The 20,306-nt window shown below is 37.6% G+C and overlaps 1 protein-coding gene across 5 annotated transcripts in view; it reads left to right on the top strand.

The window, feature by feature from the left end:
- Window positions 1-12,835, top strand: part of sh3gl2a (SH3 domain containing GRB2 like 2a, endophilin A1) — a 34,187-nt gene extending 21,352 nt beyond the window's left edge. For 2 of the 5 annotated variants that reach the window (XM_067498978.1, XM_067498975.1), the window contains exons 2-11: window positions 1,712-1,780; window positions 2,604-2,676; window positions 3,638-3,781; window positions 4,084-4,217; window positions 4,323-4,481; window positions 4,929-5,032; window positions 5,152-5,267; window positions 6,476-6,490; window positions 10,231-10,242; window positions 10,373-12,835. In XM_067498978.1, coding sequence (XP_067355079.1) covers window positions 1,712-1,780; window positions 2,604-2,676; window positions 3,638-3,781; window positions 4,084-4,217; window positions 4,323-4,481; window positions 4,929-5,032; window positions 5,152-5,267; window positions 6,476-6,490; window positions 10,231-10,242; window positions 10,373-10,569 — 1,023 coding nt within the window. In that variant the 3' untranslated portion in view covers window positions 10,570-12,835. Of the gene's footprint in view, window positions 1-1,711; window positions 1,781-2,603; window positions 2,677-3,637; window positions 3,782-4,083; window positions 4,218-4,322; window positions 4,482-4,928; window positions 5,033-5,151; window positions 5,268-6,475; window positions 6,491-7,021; window positions 10,243-10,372 lie in introns of those variants that run through there. The other 3 variants (XM_067498976.1, XM_067498979.1, XM_067498977.1) reach the window with 3 other exon arrangements.
- The last annotated feature ends 7,471 nt before the right edge of the window (window positions 12,836-20,306 follow it).

Below are 20,306 nucleotides of genomic sequence, written 5' to 3'. Positions count from 1 at the left end.
CCTGTCTCCATGGCAACCAGCTCAAGTAGGATTTGAAGACACTGTAGTGATGTGTAGGTGAAGCTAATGACAGGAAATGTGGCTGTAGACTGTTTTTCTGTCAGTGTGTTTTGCATTGCTGTCAGAATATCGAGCTGTTTCAAGTAGAATCAGAAGAGACTTTGCTGAGATGACTCATAGAGCACTGATCTTTAGAAAGAAAGTCTTACATTGCATCAACTGCTGCCACAGACTTAGTCTTATAAAGCTCTCTGATGTGCCACAGATTCAGTGTTTTGCCCCTGGATAAAAATGTCTCATTTTTTATTTGCATAATTTCAGGTACGTTGCCATTTGAGGATGTTTAAAATTTTGCCTTTTGCTGATCTTAAATATCATTCATCCCCTTTCTTACTACAATAGTGAAAGATAAGCATGAATATTTAAAAAGTACATGTTAAATTCAATCATTCTGTCTAAGAAGTAAACTGTGATTTTGTCTTTTACTCGAGGAGACTTCAAGCACTGACCTTAGCTTTTACATTTTCTCTAGTGACACACTGTGATGTTCCCTGAAAGCCCTTTTTCCTCCCTCAGTTCGTCCTCTGAGGGCCTTGTCTGGCCCCGTTTTGTCAAATTGCTGCCCCCTTAAGGCATCTTGTTACATCCAAAACTGGAGCTGCATGGTGGCAGAGCTGGAAATATTATCAGCTCAGAGTGTGAGGGGACAGGAGCCCAAAGGAGTTCCTCTCTGATATTTTTCAATTTTTTTTATCTGGCTTTCTACTGCTGCATCTGGTTTCAGCAGTGATGCTGAATCCCTGCACTGTTGACCCTGATATTGTCATGTCAGCAGGAGTTAACACACTGCATTTTGTCTAAAGGTGTGTGGGTGTGCATAAAAATATGATGGTAGGAATATGTAGGCTTATGGCAGCTGCACACTTGTCTGACATTGTTGCATTAGGGTTCCTAGTTTACAAATGGTGGTCCCCAAAGAGTTGCAGGGTATATGTGAAGATTACCGGAATAAGTAAAATGTAATACATATCTCAACGACTAAACCTTGTTAATTTTTCTAAAACTTGTTTCTGTTAACATTACCTGCAATGAAAGGCCACAAGCAAAAGCTTCTTCGTTTTAAGATGTAACCAGTGAAAATGTTCTGTTTACACACACAAGACCCATTAATAACACATTAAAACCATGTTTATTCCATTCAAGATCATTACAGTAGCATTGATATGTAGAGTAGAGTCCTAACACACTCCCGATGTTTTTAAAGTGTTACAGTGAGAGGTGAGATTCACACTGCAGTGTGAGCACTGCTCAAAATGAGGCACAAGGTCAAGCTGATACTGTATGTGTTGTTTGATATTATCTTGATTGAAACAGAGGTTGTGACTTGGTGATATTGCACACATGCTGATTCACACTACACAATCTGGTACAATGAACTACTCTCTTATTGCAGGATGTAATTTAGAATAGAACAACATATGACATATTCCGTTTTATCCTATTGATTCTTCTATTTCATCCAATTATGGTCTTAAAGCTATAACATCATCATCAATCCTACAAATTAAATGACACATCCTTTTGAAGATGGATCCTTCTCCAATCTGTTAAAATTAGTGGAATTTCCAGCATTTAACATCTACACCCAGTGGACCATCATTTAGTCAAGCTTCTAAAAGGCTACACACTAACACTTTTTTTCTGTTTGCAGAAAGTGAGTGAGAAAGTTGGAGGAGCAGAAGGAACGAAGCTCGATGAGGACTTCACTGAAATGGAAAAGGCAAGACTGAACTCTAGTTCCAACAGCTCTGTTGCAGGACCATTTCAAACTATTATAATATCATGTTGCTGTAGCACCTTTAAACTTAGTAGCTCTTTTAGCTTCATAGTTTTATTTTAACTTCTGCAAAACTCAAACACAAATGTTCAGACCCTGCAATGATCTTTATGAACGTTAATGACTCTTGTATCTTGGTATCGCATACTAAAGTAAAACTAATGTATTTCTAAACATTGCAGCATCTGGATTAGATTAGATTAGATTAGATTCAACTTTATTGTCATTACACATGTACAAGTACAAAGCAACGAAATGCAGTTTAGGTCTAACCAATAGCAGCAATAGTGCAATAGCAGCAAAAGCAGGATATCCAGTTATTGTATAAATAAATAAGTTAGTATTGTAAGCGGAAATGTACATAAGTAGAAATTTAAGGAAAATGGATATATACTGTGGTGAGCTATAAACAGAAGTAAGAATATAACAATAATAATAAATAAGGCTATGGTGGGCAGTGTGTGTGGATGCCTGCCTGTTTGATGTTGGTTACTGTGCTAGTAGTACACACAAGTGATGCTGGCTCTGCACCTCACTTTCTCACCAAGCTGCAGAACAAAGCAACACTTTCTTTGTCCATTTTTTTCTCTGTAAGGCTGAAGTTTTAAAGATCCATTTATTGTTTACTGGACTTATACTTCTCTCATCCTCTCCCACAATTTTTTATACAGTTCCTATTTTTGTTACCATGCACACATTTAATCTTAGCTGTTGTATTTCTGCCTTCGGTCTCTTTCAACTTGCTGTTTTACATCCTGGTTTGCAGAAGGTGGATGTCACTTCTCGGGCAGTGCTGGACATCATTACCAAGACCACTGAGTATCTCCAGCCAAACCCAGGTCACATAAACCAGCTATGCACAATGGTAGCATATGAATGTGATGGTTTGGGTCAATTATTTAAAAGCAGGTGTATTATTATAAATTCATTAATTTGATTGTTTTTAGTCAAAAGCGTAGTCTCCTTCATTGTCTGAATACATATTCCTTAGTACATTAGATCCAGTGAAAAACTGTTAATAATTAAGTAATAATTAAGCACAAATATGATAGAATTTGGTCATCTGTGTTCATCTTTATAATTCTCAGAAATCTGTTACAAAATTGGTTACTTTGTTCACATTACATTCATCTGTATTTCTCAGTCTTGTGTAATGAAAATGGTAGAGCAGGCACATGATAAGAGGAGGGCTCTGTGGGCCTCAGGCCCCCACCCGTTCAAAATTAATCAAAATGTCCTTTCCAGCATAATTATTATCTAAGGACTTAGCCACTTTATTCCACAGTAACTGTCAGTATATAAAAACATTTGAACAAATTCAGCACTGTAAGGTACAGGGAAGCTGGAAGCTGTTTTTATTATTATTAATTGGGATATATACTAAATGGCTCCATACCAATGTGTGCCCTTGTCCTTCAGAAACTCCCAGCATGTCCCTGCACCAGAGCTAAACATTAATAATTAATAATGCAATAATATTTACTGTTTTATTTAAACTGCAGAATTTTTATTAGTTCCGTAAATGCACTCTGATCTGCACTGATTTTTAATCTGTTTAATTTTATGTTTGTCTTGGACCAATAGTTGTTTATCCTGGATGCTTATTGGCTTTTTAAACATTTAAATTTCACATTTGGCTACTAATAAATTCATATTCACAACAATCACCTTAAATAACATCCAAATTAACTGAAAGCAACAAATTAAAGTCAAGCATTTTAAGAGTTCACTTTGGTGCCTTAGACAGAACAAATATTCAGCCCAGAGGTGTGTGGTTTTATTAGTGCTTTGTCTCTATAGCCACCAGAGCCAAAATGAGCATGATGAACTCCATGTCACGTATGCGAGGCCAGGAGAAGGGGCCAGGCTACACGCAGACTGAGGCCATCCTAGGAGAGTCCATGCAGAGGTTTGGCAGGGAACTCGGAGAAGAGTCTGCCTTCGGTGAGCTGCAGCACATTAAAGCTCCTCACACAAAGAGGAGAACAAAACTTTTTTATAGGCCTCACAAGAACAAATTGCCATAATTTTATTCCTTCAAGGATGCAGAAACAATGTTATGAAAAATGCATGAGCCTATTTTCCAGACAAGAAGCCTGAAGTTTGCTTTATTTAGCTCACAAGTGAAGACATTAAAATGTAATTTAAAGGAAAATATGGCCTTTCAAAATCTGCTCAAGATTCCAACCGGGTTAGTGGAGACACTGAAGCATATTTTTAGTGTCTAAATATGCCTTCTCTTTTAGGCCTTGCTCTGATTGATGCTGGGGAGGCCATGCGTGAGCTGGCTGAGGTTAAGGATGCTCTGGATATGGAGGTCAAACAGAACTTTATTGATCCACTGCTGAACCTCCATGAAAAAGATCTCAAGGAGATTCAGGTATGAGGATCTGAACTTTGATAGGAGGAAGTTGGAAGCAAAAATAAGAATCTCAGTGACCTGTAGGTCAGCGATTCAGATTGATTGTTTGCTCTCCTGTTGCAGCATCACCTGAAGAAAATGGAGGGTCGCCGTCTGGACTTTGATTATAAGAAGAAACGTCAGGGCAAAGTGACAGATGACGAGATCAAACAAGCACTGGAGAAATTTGATGAATCCAAGGATATCGCTGAGCAGAGCATGTTCAACCTGTTGGAGAGTGATGTAAGTAGTTTTAGTTCTGCTACTAGGCTTTCTGCTATATCTGTAAAATCCATGTCAAACTTTCCACAGCCATTTATATACAGAGCTCCTGCTATTCTGCTGTTAAGCTGGTCAGTCATTAAGACGCCTTTTCCAGTTTACACTGAACTGAAAAAAAAAAAACTGAAAAACCCTAAAGGCACACGGTCTTTTTACACAGCTGCCAGCATTCTAGTGTCAGCTGCGCCATTATTACTATGACGTAAAACACACACAGACACACACACACATTACATATTACCTTTAAATTAATAATTGCACAGAACCCAAATATTGGTGTCCTTTGATCATGGGCACAGTTTCAGTTTTGTGCATGCCACATGTCTGGGCTCTGAATGTTTGGAATAGACATTTTCTCACTTTCAAGTAACAAATTAACAGGTACCACGTTGCTTCTTGCTCGAACAGATTGAACAGGTGAGCCAGCTCACTGCTCTGGTCCACAGTCAGGTGGAGTACCACAGCCGGGCGGCTGAGATCCTCACACAGCTCTCCAGTAAGATTGAAGAACGGTCAGTACAAACACCTGTTTTTCCAACCATTAATAAATGCTCTTACCACTTCACTTATTAGTAGTACTTCTATTACTTCTGCATTGTTTAATGAATCATAAATTTCTTGCACTTTGCAGGATAAAGGAGGCTTCTAGCAAACCAAGGAAAGAGTTTATTCCTAAACCACGTACATCTCTGGACTTCTCTATCAGTGAGAATCACAATGGAGGCATCCACGGTGCTCGCTCTCCAGGTGAGTCCCAAAATATAAAAATTCACTAGAAACATGTCCAGAAACTAGTCCTGTACTGTATTTACACCAATGTCTGATGGGAAATAACATACAGTGAGTTCCTGTTTCAACAATGTGAAGACGAAACAGTGCAATATGTAGTAGTTCATAAAGGTTAGTTTCTGGGCTAGTTTCTATTAATACATGATTTTCTTTCCTTTAATAACCCTTTCTTTGTTTTAAATTTTTACTATAAATTCTCAAATAAAACCCATATTAACACTTCTTATTAAAATACTGAAATTGCTGAAATAAAAGAAAAAGCCTTAGGAGCTACTGTGACTCTCAAACCCAAAGTTTGATAGATAGGCAAAAGCCCCCGTCCCTGCCCAGAGCTGCCGAGTGCTTCCATAACGTTTTAGGTCTGAAATTGCATTGCAGCCACTTGACAAGCAAAGCAGGACATATAAAAATGGAATATACGTGTGCTAAAGCTGAACTAGCTGCATCCAGCTCTGTTAGGTCACTTGTTTCCCGTTACATTTAAGATTGATCTACACTTCATAGGTTACAGCAAGCTTCCGTTTACTGGGCAATATAACTTGCATCTTCATCTACAGTCATCACTTACAGTAAAGATGTGGTTCAGAAAAATTTACATTATCCATTAGTGTGTATTGTGATTTTAATTGTTTGGGGTTGAATGATTCCAGTAGGGGATTATAAATATTAATTTTATGTCAGTGGCTTCAACAGTCTGCAAAAATGGGCCACAATACCAAACCTTTAAGGCTCATTTACTACATAACCATTAAAACCGTGGTCTGTGTGAATTAACAGCAAAGAGCTACTCTGAGGAGTAAATATTACAAATGATAGCCGTCCCAGAAGACAGAGGCTTCTCACATCAGTATAATGAACAATACTATGATACATACTATATGTGATATAGTTTTTGTAATCCCAACTTTTCTTGATGAGACCTACAGAATCACACAACACACAACTGTCCCCATTATAACATGATTTGTTTCTATAAAGTTTGAGTAATCGATTTCCAAAGAACATATTATTAATTACTTTTAAACAAATTTGAGAATTTATTGTTTTCTAATTGTATCTTTCTTTTCCAAACATTTCAGTTATTACCTGTACTCAACAGAATCTCGATGAATGAACCAATTTTGCCCTTTTCTCTTTCCCCTTATGATTTTTGTTTATTCTTGTAGGGGCGAGGTCTCCAGGTGAGCCAGGTCAAAATGTTTCTGTGTCAGTGTGATCACGTTAATTTCTCAACAGCATCTTTTCCTTTACACTTATCTCATTACTATATCTACTGTATTCTACCCCCTTCCCTTGTGTATTTTCCTATGTCATCTTTACAGCAAGGTCTCCAGGTGAGACAACAGTATGTCTTCCATCACTTTAATTTTCCAATTTTTATAAGAAAATTGTTGCACTCAAATTGTTGACAGCAGAAAAACAAGTGCGGTCCGCTTACTGTATAAAGAGAAACAGACCAATAATGAAAAGCTTAACAACGGACAAGCATTTGTTATTTCTGTTTTGTTCACTTCTGATCTATCCTCCTGTTTCCTTGTCTGTTTGCCTTTCCTTCAATGTGTTCGCCACATTGCATTTTGCTTTGATGTTTGTTGACCGCTATCTTTATTGCTGTTCCTGCTACACAAATCCATCATTTTCCATCTAAAAGCATTTTTGCTAAAACTCTCTGTTTTTATTTTTCTGGTTGTTTTTTTCTTTCCCTCTTGCAGCAAGATCTCCAGGTGAGCAAGAGTGACTTGGAAAAAGATTCTAAATCTCTTTCACTCTTATTTCTATCCTTATTTCATGGATTTTGTGTATTTATTTATGCATTTTCTGTATGCAATGCATCTCATCTGCGATTTCTGTCTAACCCCTTATTTCTCTTTTGTCCCATTATAAATGAAATTCCTTATCTTGCTTTTAATGTCAAAGGATTAGACCCACATTTTGAGAAATGTGCTTATTTACTTGTTCATTTGGAGTTAGATTTCTGTAAGAAAATCTGTACGAGCACTGTCTGTCTGGATGTAAAATTTGAAGCCACAGCCAGGGGCCACTTAGAGTGTTAAATACTAGAAATAAAAGAAAAAGGGTAGCTTGGTTCTGTCCAAAAGTAGTGAAAAACACATAGCAGCATCTTTAAAACGTTAATTGTTTAGTTCAATGTGGTGATGTACCCTTGATAGCTGTATAGACTCGGCCTCCCATTCTAAAATTAGAAACTCTGGGAACCACGAGTCATTCTGCATTCTGAGATCTAAGTGGTCTATTGGAAGGATATGGGAGTTATGGGAGGTTTAAATTCTATTCTAGATTTAATGGGAAGCCAATAGAGAGAAGCTAATGAAGGAGAAATATGACCTCTCTTGCTAATTCCAGTCAGTACTCTTGCTTTTTGGAATAATTGCAGGCTCTTTAGGGAGTTACTGGGGCATCCTGAAAGTAGGGAATTACAGTAGTCCAATCTAGAAGTAACAAATGAATGGACTAGTTTTTTGGCATCACTTTGAGACAGGATGCTCCTAATTTTGGCAATGTTCCTTAGGTGAAAGAAGGCTGTTCTAGAGATTTGTTTTAAATGTAATCAATCACTCTGAAGGTCTTTGCAGTAGTACTGGAGGACAAAGCTATGCCATCTAGAGTAATGATATGGTTAGACAACATGTGAGATCAACATCTGAGATTTTTAGGCCCAAATACTATTCTTCAAATACTAGACTTCAGTTTTGTCTGTGTTTAAAAGTAGGAAATTGTAGGACATCCAGGGTTTTATGTCTTGTAGGCATACTTGAAGTTTGATCAACTGGTTTGTTTCATCTGCTTCCATAGATAGATATTGCTGGGTGTCATCAGCATAGTAATGGAAATTTATAGTGTTCTCTAATGATGTCTCCCAAAGTACTAAAATGTTGTGATCAATGGTATCAAATGCAGCACTAAGATCTAACAGAACAAGTATAGAGACTAGCCCATGAGACTATCTGAGGCCATGAGAAGATCGTTGGTGACTTTTACCGGTGCTGTTTCTGTACTATGATGGACTGCAAATTATTCCTGTACAGTTGGTCACATAATTGCTTTGCAACTACTATTTCAAGGACTCTAGAAATAAAGGAGAGGGTTGATATTGGTCTGTAATTGGCTAAAAGTGCTGGATCAAGATTTTTTAAGTAGCGGTTTGATTACAGCTCCCTTATAGACCTGTGGTACATAGCCAGTTTCTAGAGATAGATTAATGATATCTAAAATAGATGTGTCTAATAAGGGTAAAGCCTCCTTGATCAGTCTAGTCGGGATAGGGTCTAACAGATATGTTGTTAATTTTGATGAGGGTATAGTCGAAGTTAACTCAGCGAGGTCTATAGGTAAAAAGCAGTCTAAGAGGGATTGGGGTCATGTTGTACATGCAGATCTATTATTTTTTATTCCTAAAGAAAGACATGATGTCACTGCTGCTAAGAGTTAAGGGAATACAAGGCTCAACATGACTCTTAGTCAGCCTGGCTACAGTGCTGAAAAGGAAAGGGGGATTCTTTTTGCTTTCCTCTATTAATTATTAATAATAATATGCTGTTCTGGCTTTACGGAGGGCTTTTTTATATATTAAACTTTTTTTCAGGCCAAGCGCGATTCTTCTAAATTGCTGGAACGTCACTTCCTTTCGAACTTTTGTGTTGTCTGTTTAAAGTTGCGAGTTTGTGAACTATACCATGGAAAACCCCCTATTCTGATTTACTGCCGTGTTTTTCAGAGGGGCAACAGTATCATGTATGTTACGTAGTGAGGTTGCAGAATTATCAACAGGATGATCAACTTGTACAGTAGTAAAGTTAAGGCTACTCTCCATTGTATTGACACATGTTGAAGCAAATGATGAAAGAAGCATTTTTTTAAATTCGTTCACAACATTTTCACTTGAGTGGAATCGTTTTCTAACTGCTGTATAGTCTGTAATTTTGAATTCAAATGTTATTAGAAAATGTTCAGACAAACGAGAATTATGAGGAAATACTGTAAAATTTAGTAAGCTTGAGTGAGAGATTGCTGCTACTCCTCCACCTCGGCCTGTGCTTCTAGGAACATGATAATTAATATGGCTTGAGGAGGTTGACTGATTTAGACTGACGTAGTCTTCCTGCTGCAACCAAGTGTCAGTAAGAGAAAATAAATTGAGTTAATGGTCATTTATCAGGTCAGTGATTTAGATGAGAGAGATCTGATATTTAATAATCTACATTTGATTGTTTTGGGTTTTTGTTTTGTAAGAGCAGTAGTCTTGACTTTTATTAGGTTGGTATGATTTACTCCTCTTGTGTTCATTTTTGGGTTATGTAATTTAGGTGGTCAGGAAACAGACACAGTCTCTTGTGGGGGGCTGACGGCTGTAAGGACACTGCAGAGAGGTGTGCAGAACTGGATCTCTGCAACCCAGACAACTCTGAGTTGTCAGACTTTTGGTTGTATAATAAAACCAGATGTATATTTCTTGATAAGAGACCTGCACCATCTAAAGTAGAACGGATACCATTTCTCCTACTATGCCCAGGTTTTCCCCAAAAAGGTTTCCAATTATCTTTGTAGCCCGCGTTGTTTGCCGGACACCACCTAAACAGTCAGCGGTTGAATGACAGCATGCGGCTGTACATGTTGTAGCTGGTCAGATTTGGCAGATGCCTACAAGCCAACAAGCTCCAAATTTGGCTTTGTTTCTCTCTGCTTCTGGTGTTTATGCTAAGCTACATTAGCCAGCTGCTGCATTTAACAGACAGATGTTAGAGTGGTATCAACCATATGCCCATAATAAACTGAAATGCAATATGTTTATTTCCCAATATATGGAATTATAAATATGGAAGTTTAAACATGTTGCACCTACAGTAAATATAATGTCGCTTTGTCTTCTCTCTGCTTATTTTTCTCTCTTTCTCCCTTTCAGGCAGGTCTCCAGGTGAGCCCTTCCCCCAGCTTTTCTAGTGACCATTGTGACTCTGTTCTATATGCAGCATCTTATCTACACCTCTAACTTCTTGTCTAACTGTCCTTTTCTTCTCTTATCTCTCCGACTGGCCTTTCCCCAGTCCCAATGGATCAGCCCTGCTGTCGTGCACTATACGATTTTGACCCTGAGAACGAAGGTGAGCTAGGCTTCAAGGAAGGTGATGTCATCACTCTAACCAATAAGATTGATGACAACTGGTACGAGGGGATGCTGCACGGCAACTCTGGTTTCTTCCCTATCAACTATGTGGATATCTTGGTGCCGCTGCCACACTAGGACGTCACAACCACCACCTTTGTCTGCAACAATGAGAAAACAATCCCGGGCCTCCGGTTCCTCCCTCCCAGTGTTCCCAGTAACCTTTACCTAAACTTTCCTACTAACCAATTGTACTCCAGTTTAGAGGAGTGAAAAAAGCAGCAACACAATAATGAACAAAGACATGAACAAGATTGACAATGAATTAAAGTAAGTATGTATAAACTGAGCATAAAAACTTTATATGTGGAAAAAAAAATCAGCATTGATGTTGCTTCCCCTTATCCCAGGTTGTACTTTAAGGCTTCCACAGTCATTTGATCCATTTCTGTCCCGACCTTTGTCTAAGGTTTTAGTTGACTTTCAATGTGTCAAGAGTTTATCAGAACAAGTTTGCAAAATCACGCGCTCTCATTCACTGTATTATGTGGAAACCTCTACAGTAGATAGAAACTTCTCACTCGCATAATAGAAAAAAAAGAAAAAAAATTGGTCCACGTGCTTCATGTTTGTTAGATAATGTAGGTCAAGCATGGTTTAAAGTGTTTAATGTTTAAAATATTTAAAATATGTTGAGGTGGTTTTGTTTTGTTTTAAATTATCCTCTTTTTCATAGAAATAGTCTGTTTCTTCAGACACTAGGTCCCTAACATGCTGTAATAACTTCTCTCCAAAGGATGTCCACGCATTTGAACTCTTCAGAGTTTTGGCAAAATTAGTCACCTAGTTAGCATCAAATATTACGCATATTTATTCAGTTTTTTGTTAGCAAATCAACACGCAAGTGTTGTTTGTCATATGCGATTTAGATACCAAAGTTACCTACCATAACCTGAATTAACTCTAACACAGCAAAGTGTTAGTTAATCTTGTCAAGGTGAAGCTTGGTACTTTTATCAAAGGGAGGGGTGGGGGGGCGGGAGGGGCTGTATTGTTGAAATTGTGATATCATGTTACGAGCCAGTTATTAGTGAAGTGATGACATGATTTACAAAAACGCAAGTTGTGAAGTTTAAACAGTTTGAAGTGATGTAAGGAAACTATGGCACATTTGTTTCATGTGTATTTTATCAGCAACTTGTGTAAAAAAAATGTATTGTATTAACTTGTAATAACTTCTAGGACAGAAGGTTTAGCTCTCTTCGCTGCATCTCTACTGGTCCTCTTAGTATTCTGTAGTGTAGCCGTACAGGGAAGTAGATAAATTAGAATTAGAAAGTATCTAAAGGAGGATCAGCGCTAACAAGAATTGAGGAACGCACAAACGGCTGAGTGGAGTGAGATTCTCTTTGTGTCTCTGTGAAAATGTTTTATGAATTAAAATGATGCAATCTACATTTTAAAAAAAATCTTCTTGACAATACAAACAACAAGCCTTGTTTCCCATTTCATGTTAGACCTCAAAACATTTTGAGAATATCTAAAGATTATTTCCCCTAACCGGCTTTAAAGACACCACAGCCGGTTCGGGTATGTATTTCCCTTTAGTTATTACTTGTTCTATTCAGCTGAGCAGATGGGTGATTCTCTGCAGTATATTTACCCTTCTGTAAATTATGTTATTACTCCTACACACATGGGTGTACTAATTCTACACCCATGTTTACTGATTGCATGTATTTCGTGGGGGGTGGGTGCACATTTGGCTTTGCAGAGGACTTCTACTGCTGAGGAATTGAAGATATACTGTCTCTGACAGTTTTCATCTGTCATCTTTACAATAGACATAGTTGTCGCATTTATCAAAAGACCAATTCATTGTATGGAGCCGAATCACAACAAATTATGCAAAATTAACTGTTAATTCATATGCAGTGTTGTCGTTTTTTTGTTTTTGTTTTTTTGGGAAGCACAACTTTAACAGTTTGTTGGCTGTCGGAGACTAAGTTTGAAGTGGTCATTTTTTTTAGGGTGATACAATTTATTCCTCCTTCTTTTCTTTCACTTTTTTTAACAATTGTGTGTATCTCTGCCCTCAATGAGGACTGTACAGCTTTGTGTTATGTTTTCACCTTGTGTGTGTGTATAGTTGCGCATCTACAGTAATGTATCTTATTTTTGTAACAGTGAACAAGTATAAATATAAAGAGTAGATGTATATAGAGTATGTTATCCAGAAGCAATGTAAAAGGATGGATTCTCTGTGCCGCACATGACTGTCTTTGGATTGTTTGATTTTATTCTTGCACTGGATTTTAAAGCTGTATGCTTGATGTGAAGGAAAAAAATGTGATAAGTCAATGTAATTTATTCAAATAAAATGGAGAAATGGTTATCGTCCTGACGACTTTGCATTAATATAGACACAAAACACTTCCTTAAAAACTCTCCATATTTGGTATTAAGCTGACTTATGTTAACCGGCAAACTTGATATTTATGACCCCAGTATGTTTTGTTTTTGAGGTGGGTGTTTGTGAGTGTGTTTGTGTGATTGTGTGTCTGAATGGGTGAATGAAAAGCAGTGTAAAGGGCTTTGAGTGCCAATAGGTAGAAAAGGGCTATATAAGTGCAGACCATTTACCATTTCTCTCTCACACACACACACACACACACCTCAGGGATTCACTTCAAGGCAAAAATATGTTACTGTGCAAAAAACCAAAAGGTAAAAATTATCTGACTTTTGTGTTAAATAGCTATTTGACTTCACTGTGTACAGATGACGTGGTGACTTGGCCCAGCAAAAGCAACAAGATAGATGCATTATTAATTGTTCCTTAGCAAAAGCAAACTAAAATGCGCAAACAAAATGTGTCAATTTAAAAAAAATCTCTTTTGTATTTTTAAGATGATTGAATATCATTAATAATCCTGACACACAGTCCTGACCACTAGATCAGCATTTTAAACAGTCCAAAAATATTGGACGTGTAAATGTGTAAGCTGGGATATACAATGCAAACTTTGTAGAACCTTGACAAATAAGGAATTATAATAGAGCTGTAGTAAACACTATAAATCAATTGGTATCAGCATTAAGTAACAATGCAAATTTGCTCAAGCTCTATACTTAAGTACAAGTACTACAAAATTGTACTCAAGTACAATGCATAATTTCTCTCCACTCCATTTTAAATGATCTATAGTACTCCACTATACATCATTTGACTGTCATACATAATGTATCTTTACATCTAATGAGTAATAGTGAGTACTAGTACTTGATTACTTACACAAACATTAAGAGAGGCTGTCTGCTTTTGATACTGTGATGTTATTTTTTTTCCATCGCCATATTACACCTTTTACTTTACAAAGATCCTAAATACTCCTAAATAACAAATACTCTCAAACAGTGAGAGAAACAATCCCACTGAAAAATATGGAATATTATTACTATAATATTAGTACAATATAAAAACCAATGCAGTGCCAAAGAGTAAATCTCCAGGGTTGTGGGAAGATCATGGTTATTTTGATTAGTAACTAGTAAGCTGATGTTATTTAGAAATTCAAGTTCTGTCCTTAGCTAAAAATAAGCTAATATGAGGTAGTTTAAGTGCCACTCATCAGTATTGTCTGTACAAAAATTCTTACACATACGCGCTGAAACTTTTCTTTTTTTTTCAAACAAATTGGTGGTGTATTACATTTTATACATGTGATTTGTTTTGACATGCAAAACTCTTGACAGAATCCAAGAGTTTTACTTCTGAGCACAAAGTATTGTCCTTGCATACAAAACACTACTCAGTCCTTAGAATACCACCTCTTATAAGCAGAATGTTTAAGACCAGACCTGGTTAGTGATGAAGTATTTAAATGCAGTTTTTAGCTACTTTTACTTAACGCAGTATATCACAAAGAAATATTGTAGTTTTTTCAGCACTGAATTTATAGTACAGCTTTATTTACATTGCAGATTCTTAATACAAACTATTATTAACAAATAAAGTATGTTTTATTATGAACAACCAGCTGTCAGTGCTTAAAGCAGCTAAAATCTATTTACCTTAACCAGCTGTTATTTTTGTTCCACATCAAGTCTCTATAAAAACACAGATCTTTGTCTATTACTATTAATTACAAGACATTGTGATTGCCCCAATTTTCACCTTTGTAAGCTTGTGGAACAAATTGGGACAAGACTCCTTAGCAACAGTATCTAATTTACTACTGTTTAATATACATTGTTTTCTTAGTGAAGCACTTTTGTATTTTTTCACTTTAATTAGTTCTGCAGCTTGAGTAAAGTATTTTGAAGTGGTTCTTGGGTTTGTATATTCCTACTACATCTGCTTATGACAGATGATTAAATGAATGTGACAAAAACTAAAAAGACAATCTCAATAGGTTCTATTGCACTGCATTAATGGTACAATGGTGTCATTTGTGGTTTAGCATTGAAGTCTGTCTAGCAGCAGTTTAAATTCAGATTGGAGCCAACATAGCAGTAGTATACAGTACATTCCTGCTGTGTTGGCACACTGCTGTTACTACTGTCAAATACAGTATAGGGTCCAAAAGTACTTATACTTCTATATGGTGTTTCTAAATAGAAGCAACATTCCATATCTGACATTCTTACATCTCAAGTCGTAATTGTGTGACAGTTTACATGAGATGCGTGGTGACACCTTTTGGTCCCCACCCATTATCTCTCACCACCAGTCAATCTGGCTACACCCTCTCTTCATGTACACAGTTTAACCCCTTCTGTCGTTTTGCTCTGCTGCACGGTGCTCTCACACACACACACACACACACACACACACACAGAGCTGCGCTGACTTTAATGCAGTACTGGGGAAGCCGCTGTAACGTCCCGCAGCGGACTAAGTCAGCATGGTCTTTTGAACAGCATCAGAGCATGTCACACTCACAGTCACACACCCTGTGGCCTGTCGCTCCACTGATCACAGCAAATATAGACACAGCCTGCACTTTGTTTGTCCATTTACAGGTGAGATAAATCTACAAACACTTACACCAACCACAAGATACAGTAATGGCCAGTGTAGGATGTGTGCAGGTGGATGTTGTGGGTCTAAGGCGTCTCCCATTAAATGTTGTTTATGAAACTGTGCCAGCTTCCCCAGTATCACTCAGTAAAACTTAAATTAGAAGTAAAGCATCCTCTAGTGGAGGTAAGGTTACAGTGCTCTGTATGAAGCTACTTTTTCCCTTAAGAGTTTAATGGATCGTATAGGATTCAAACTGTAAGTGATTTAATTTTTCAAGTAAAACACTGAAGTCATGCAAAATTCAAAGTTATTTGATCAAAAATGTAAAAACAAAAAGAAGAATTTGTTTTTATTGCAGGACATCTAAGGTCTGTATCTTGTAATTTCTGATTAGTGAACTGCAAACAGGTATATGACATCTTATAAATTCAAATGTACAGTTAACAAAAAACTGTAAACCAAATTAGTTCCACCTAAACTGACAACATAAAAACATTTTTTAGACTAATCCAGCAATAATCCAGTTGTGCATATTATATAACAATGACAGCAGTCATTTGACCTGCTTAACTTGTACTTTCAGTTTTCAAACTTTACAGGGTTATGCCTATGATAATGTCTATATCTACTGATGAACAAAGTGCTGTGACTAATGTCAAAGTGCAGAAAGTAGAAATGGACTTGAAATAACTGCAATATATTCAGCTCCAGGCAGTAAAATGCACCAATCTTTTAGCCACCTAACCATGACTAAAAACAGGTTTGTGTATTTTTAACCTTTCATCTCAAAGGACTATCAACTCATTTCCACCAGGCATATTATCGAGATTATCAGCATTTTTGATACTAAATAAAACAAGAAAGCTGCAGACTCGGATGAGGAGCTGGAACAAAAGTGTTACCAAATTAAGTGAGTAGTAAGTCAAACTAAACAAATTTGCAAGAATTTTAATAATTGATTTACTGTTTCAGTTGTTTCTCAAGAAAAAATAGAATCACTGCCTTTCAGTTGTATGAACCATCCATGAGTCCAAGTGGAAGTTTAAGCTCAACATAATGAAATTTCCCTCCCGGCGTTTTTGAGATATTGTGTTTATGAGAATTGGACAGATGTGCAGCCACATTTAAACTCTGACCACCATAAACTAGTTCCTCCCTAAGTTCAAGTGGACCTTTATGCCAAATTTGACACCCTAAAGGAACTACTAAGAAATTTATAAGAATAAGATGGACACATAGACATAAAGTACACCCCCAAAACATAATGCCTCCGGTCACGGCTGTCACTGTTGCAGACACAGAAAAATGACAAACCTTCTCAGGTTACAGCTTCTCGATGTAGCAATTTCTAGCTCGTAAACTGAACATTTTGGGGATAAAGCACGTGTCATTCAAAACAAAACCACTGAAGACATCACTTTTAGGGATTTTTCTCTGTTTTCAGACATTTCACAAACCCACCCATCTATACATTAACAGCATAAATTCAGATGAACCTGGTGAGAATTGTCTTTATTCATCTATTAATTGATTGGTCTATAATAAGTTTGCAAACTACTATAAAGTCATTCATTTACCTGTTGAAGAAAAGCAAAGAAAGATCAGTAAATATTAATGTAATATGTATTTTTAACACTGACTTAAAGGAGACCTCTGCAGTTTCGTTACATCATTACAATAACATTTTTGGACCTGTGATGACAAGCTAAAAAAACAGATCAAATCAAAGCAATAGAACCACAGCGACTGTTTCTCTTATTTTCTTGCCTGACAAAACTTGGCTCCTACATTACCCACAATGCAGCCCGACTGCCAACAGCTCGGTCAAAAGTTTGTAGCTAATCTAGCCTTGAAACGCTCAAGCAGAGATGATAACTACACACCCGTGAGATATTTCCAATTTTACATTCCCAGATCCAACTGATGGCGCTGCAGGTGACGTGGCACAGCTCCCTTTGGTGCCACAGGAAGGTTTTTACTAACTTTCCAAGTGTGAATTCATGGAAATTCATGGAAAGAAAGTACCCAAAAAACTGCTGCTGTAATTTTCTGTCTACTAAACTTTTACCAAATTGTTTTATTGTGACTGTATGAAAAAACTAACAAAACACCTTTGTCTGCACTCTTTTCCCCAACCAGTGACTCAAAACCACAACACTGGTGGTCACAGTACACATGCAAAGCCATGTCCAGGCAATAAAAGAAGATGCTGACTACATGCTCAAACACTCAGCAGCACTCACACACACACTCCTCTCTTGCAGGTAATGGATGCAATAGCACTTCTGACACATGCCCACACAACACTGTAGGTCTAAGGAGGGAGGGAGGGGGAATGAAAAGACAAGCAATCCGGTAAAAAGCATTCCTTAGACCCTCTCTCCTAGTGGGTGGCCTGCACCATCAAGACAGCAGCTACTATTCCTAAAAATCCTTCACAGCCATTGTGGCTCCCTGCACTGGCCTGTGTTACACACTGACACATTTACGTTGCTGCACATTTCTAAACCAGCCATCATGTTGTTTTTAAACGGCAGATGATCCATTACCACAGTTGACACAGTTCTTTTTTTAAACATTTATGGGCTAAATGTTTTCCACTTGCCTAATCTGTATTCATATAAAAATAAAACTTATGACGCTCTGATTTGTTTTCAATCACAGCAGCTACTGGCGAAGAATTTCCTCCTGACATCTAGTGCAACAGGCCCATTTGCAAAAGCTGAGTTCATCTGGTTTGCGTGTAAAGAGGAGCGATGGCGCACTCTCAGGCAGCTGCTCAGCTAGCCAGCCATGGCAGGCTTAAACTGGTAAGGTAGTCAACCACTCCATCATATTTGACAGTTGAATTAGCCAAAGTTTTTAATGCATGAATGGCAGGCTGCATCTATGCTCTGGCCAACCCCAAACCGCAGCAGACCACAAGACACCCACACTAGTTACAAACATGTTTCACATATTCACTGAGGCTGAGGAAACAATAGAACAGGTTCCACTACTCTGAAATCACATTACTTTCAAATCCACTCAGCATCTCAAGGTTTCCAAACATACCTAACATACTAGGTTTGGGTTCACTTGTTTGAATTAATGCATCAGTGCTGGAATAAATCCTACTGTACTGTGCAGGTGATCATGTTTTAACAGGTGTTGGTTAAAATTTATGCTCATATCATTGGATGTAGTTCGGGGTTCAGATAATTTATGGAGAAGACAAAATATTAGATTATAATCTCCATGAATCTAGTATTTAGTTCAGGGTCGTTGAATTAAACCATAAGTCCAACCACTGCATCGTTAATATTGTACATACAGATAAACTATTTATACTCACATGACTTAAATAAGATGTAGCCTACTTAAAGAATCCATATACTTTATGTACCACTGGTTTTCACACGTTGTGTTATACAGACACTTAAAACATAAACAAGGGAAGCAGAGATGAAAAATAGAGAAGTAGAGACATTAATTTAAGAGAACAAGCCAAGAAAACAATAAAGACTGCTGAGAATTCTCACACACACCAGCTGTTGGTGGGAGTATGCTAGAGTGTGTCATTACATGTTTTCCTGTGGCGTTCTTACATAGTTTCTCTATTCAGCAGGAAAGCCCAGCTCTCAACACCACACAGAGGCAGTTAATACCCCTGTCTGTCAGAGACGCTCAAAGAGCAAGTGACTGGAGTTGACAAACGAGGCCGCAAGACAGGTCAGGCAGCTCTAAGGCAGCAGAGCGACGGAGAGAGAGAGGGAAGGAGGAGGGACAGAAAGAAGCATGTACAGTAAGAGCCAACAAGGAGGAGGTACATGTTATTTTATGGATGTTCTTATATATTTGTTAATTGCACCGTGACTGCTCTTTTTCAGCTTTGTATTCACGTCCAACGTGAGGGTCTCTGTGACCAAAAATAGGAAAAATGTGTGGAAACATCAGGCGGTGTCACAGATAAACCCCAGGTGATGCTCAGGTACCTGCACCTTTGCCCTTGACTCTTTATGCCTCATTGCACACAATGTGTTTTAAGATAATGACTTGATTATTTTGGAGCAAAGCAAAAGTAAAGTCTTTTGCATACACGTATACAATATATAAGTAAAGCTGTCCACATACACATGCCATGTTCACGGTGTATAATCAACTACTTTATTATTCAAAGCTTTGAGCCTTTTTGGAGACTTGCTACTGGCATCAAATTAAAAATGAGCGTATATATTTAAAACAAACAACAACTCTCAAATGTCTCTTTGTAATATTCACAATGAAAAACAGGTTTCAGTTCATTTGAAAATCATTGCATTGCCTACATATTCAGATTTTACAGAGGTTTTAAACTTTTCTGGAAATGGGGCTTGTACCAAAAGGTCATATGTTGGTCAGGAGGTAACAAATGCATTCGTACTCTCAGTGGAATTGCAATTTATTTGAATATGATTTGGATAATGGACTTGATATGACAAGTATAAGTAATAAGCCTAATTAAAGTGGTTCACCTTTTCTTTTTTTTTTGGGTGACGTGCCTGATGAACGTCTGGCACCTGTGAATACTTCCTGAGATCTCTCAGGAAAATGAATCCGTCACAACAACTGCTCATCTCCTCCTGCAGCTGCACCATTGACCCATGGGATCCTGGTGCGGTACAACAACAGCTCTGCAGCAGACAAAACGGCCCTGCAATGAATTCTGAATAACTCCCAGAAAGTCACAAACACAAATATGCCTATCCTGGAAGACACCTACTGTATGTTGTCCACAGAAAGCATCAGCTATCACCCTGTCTATCCACTGTTTGAACTTCTACCCTCAGGAAGGCGATACAGGACCATCAGAGCATGTAGCACAAGAGTG

This window comes from Channa argus, chromosome 3 (genome assembly GCF_033026475.1).
Source record: "Channa argus isolate prfri chromosome 3, Channa argus male v1.0, whole genome shotgun sequence".
NCBI classification, from domain to species: Eukaryota; Metazoa; Chordata; class Actinopteri; order Anabantiformes; family Channidae; genus Channa; species Channa argus.
Note: the sequence above shows the minus strand (reverse complement) of the source record. Positions and strands in the feature narration are given on the sequence as shown.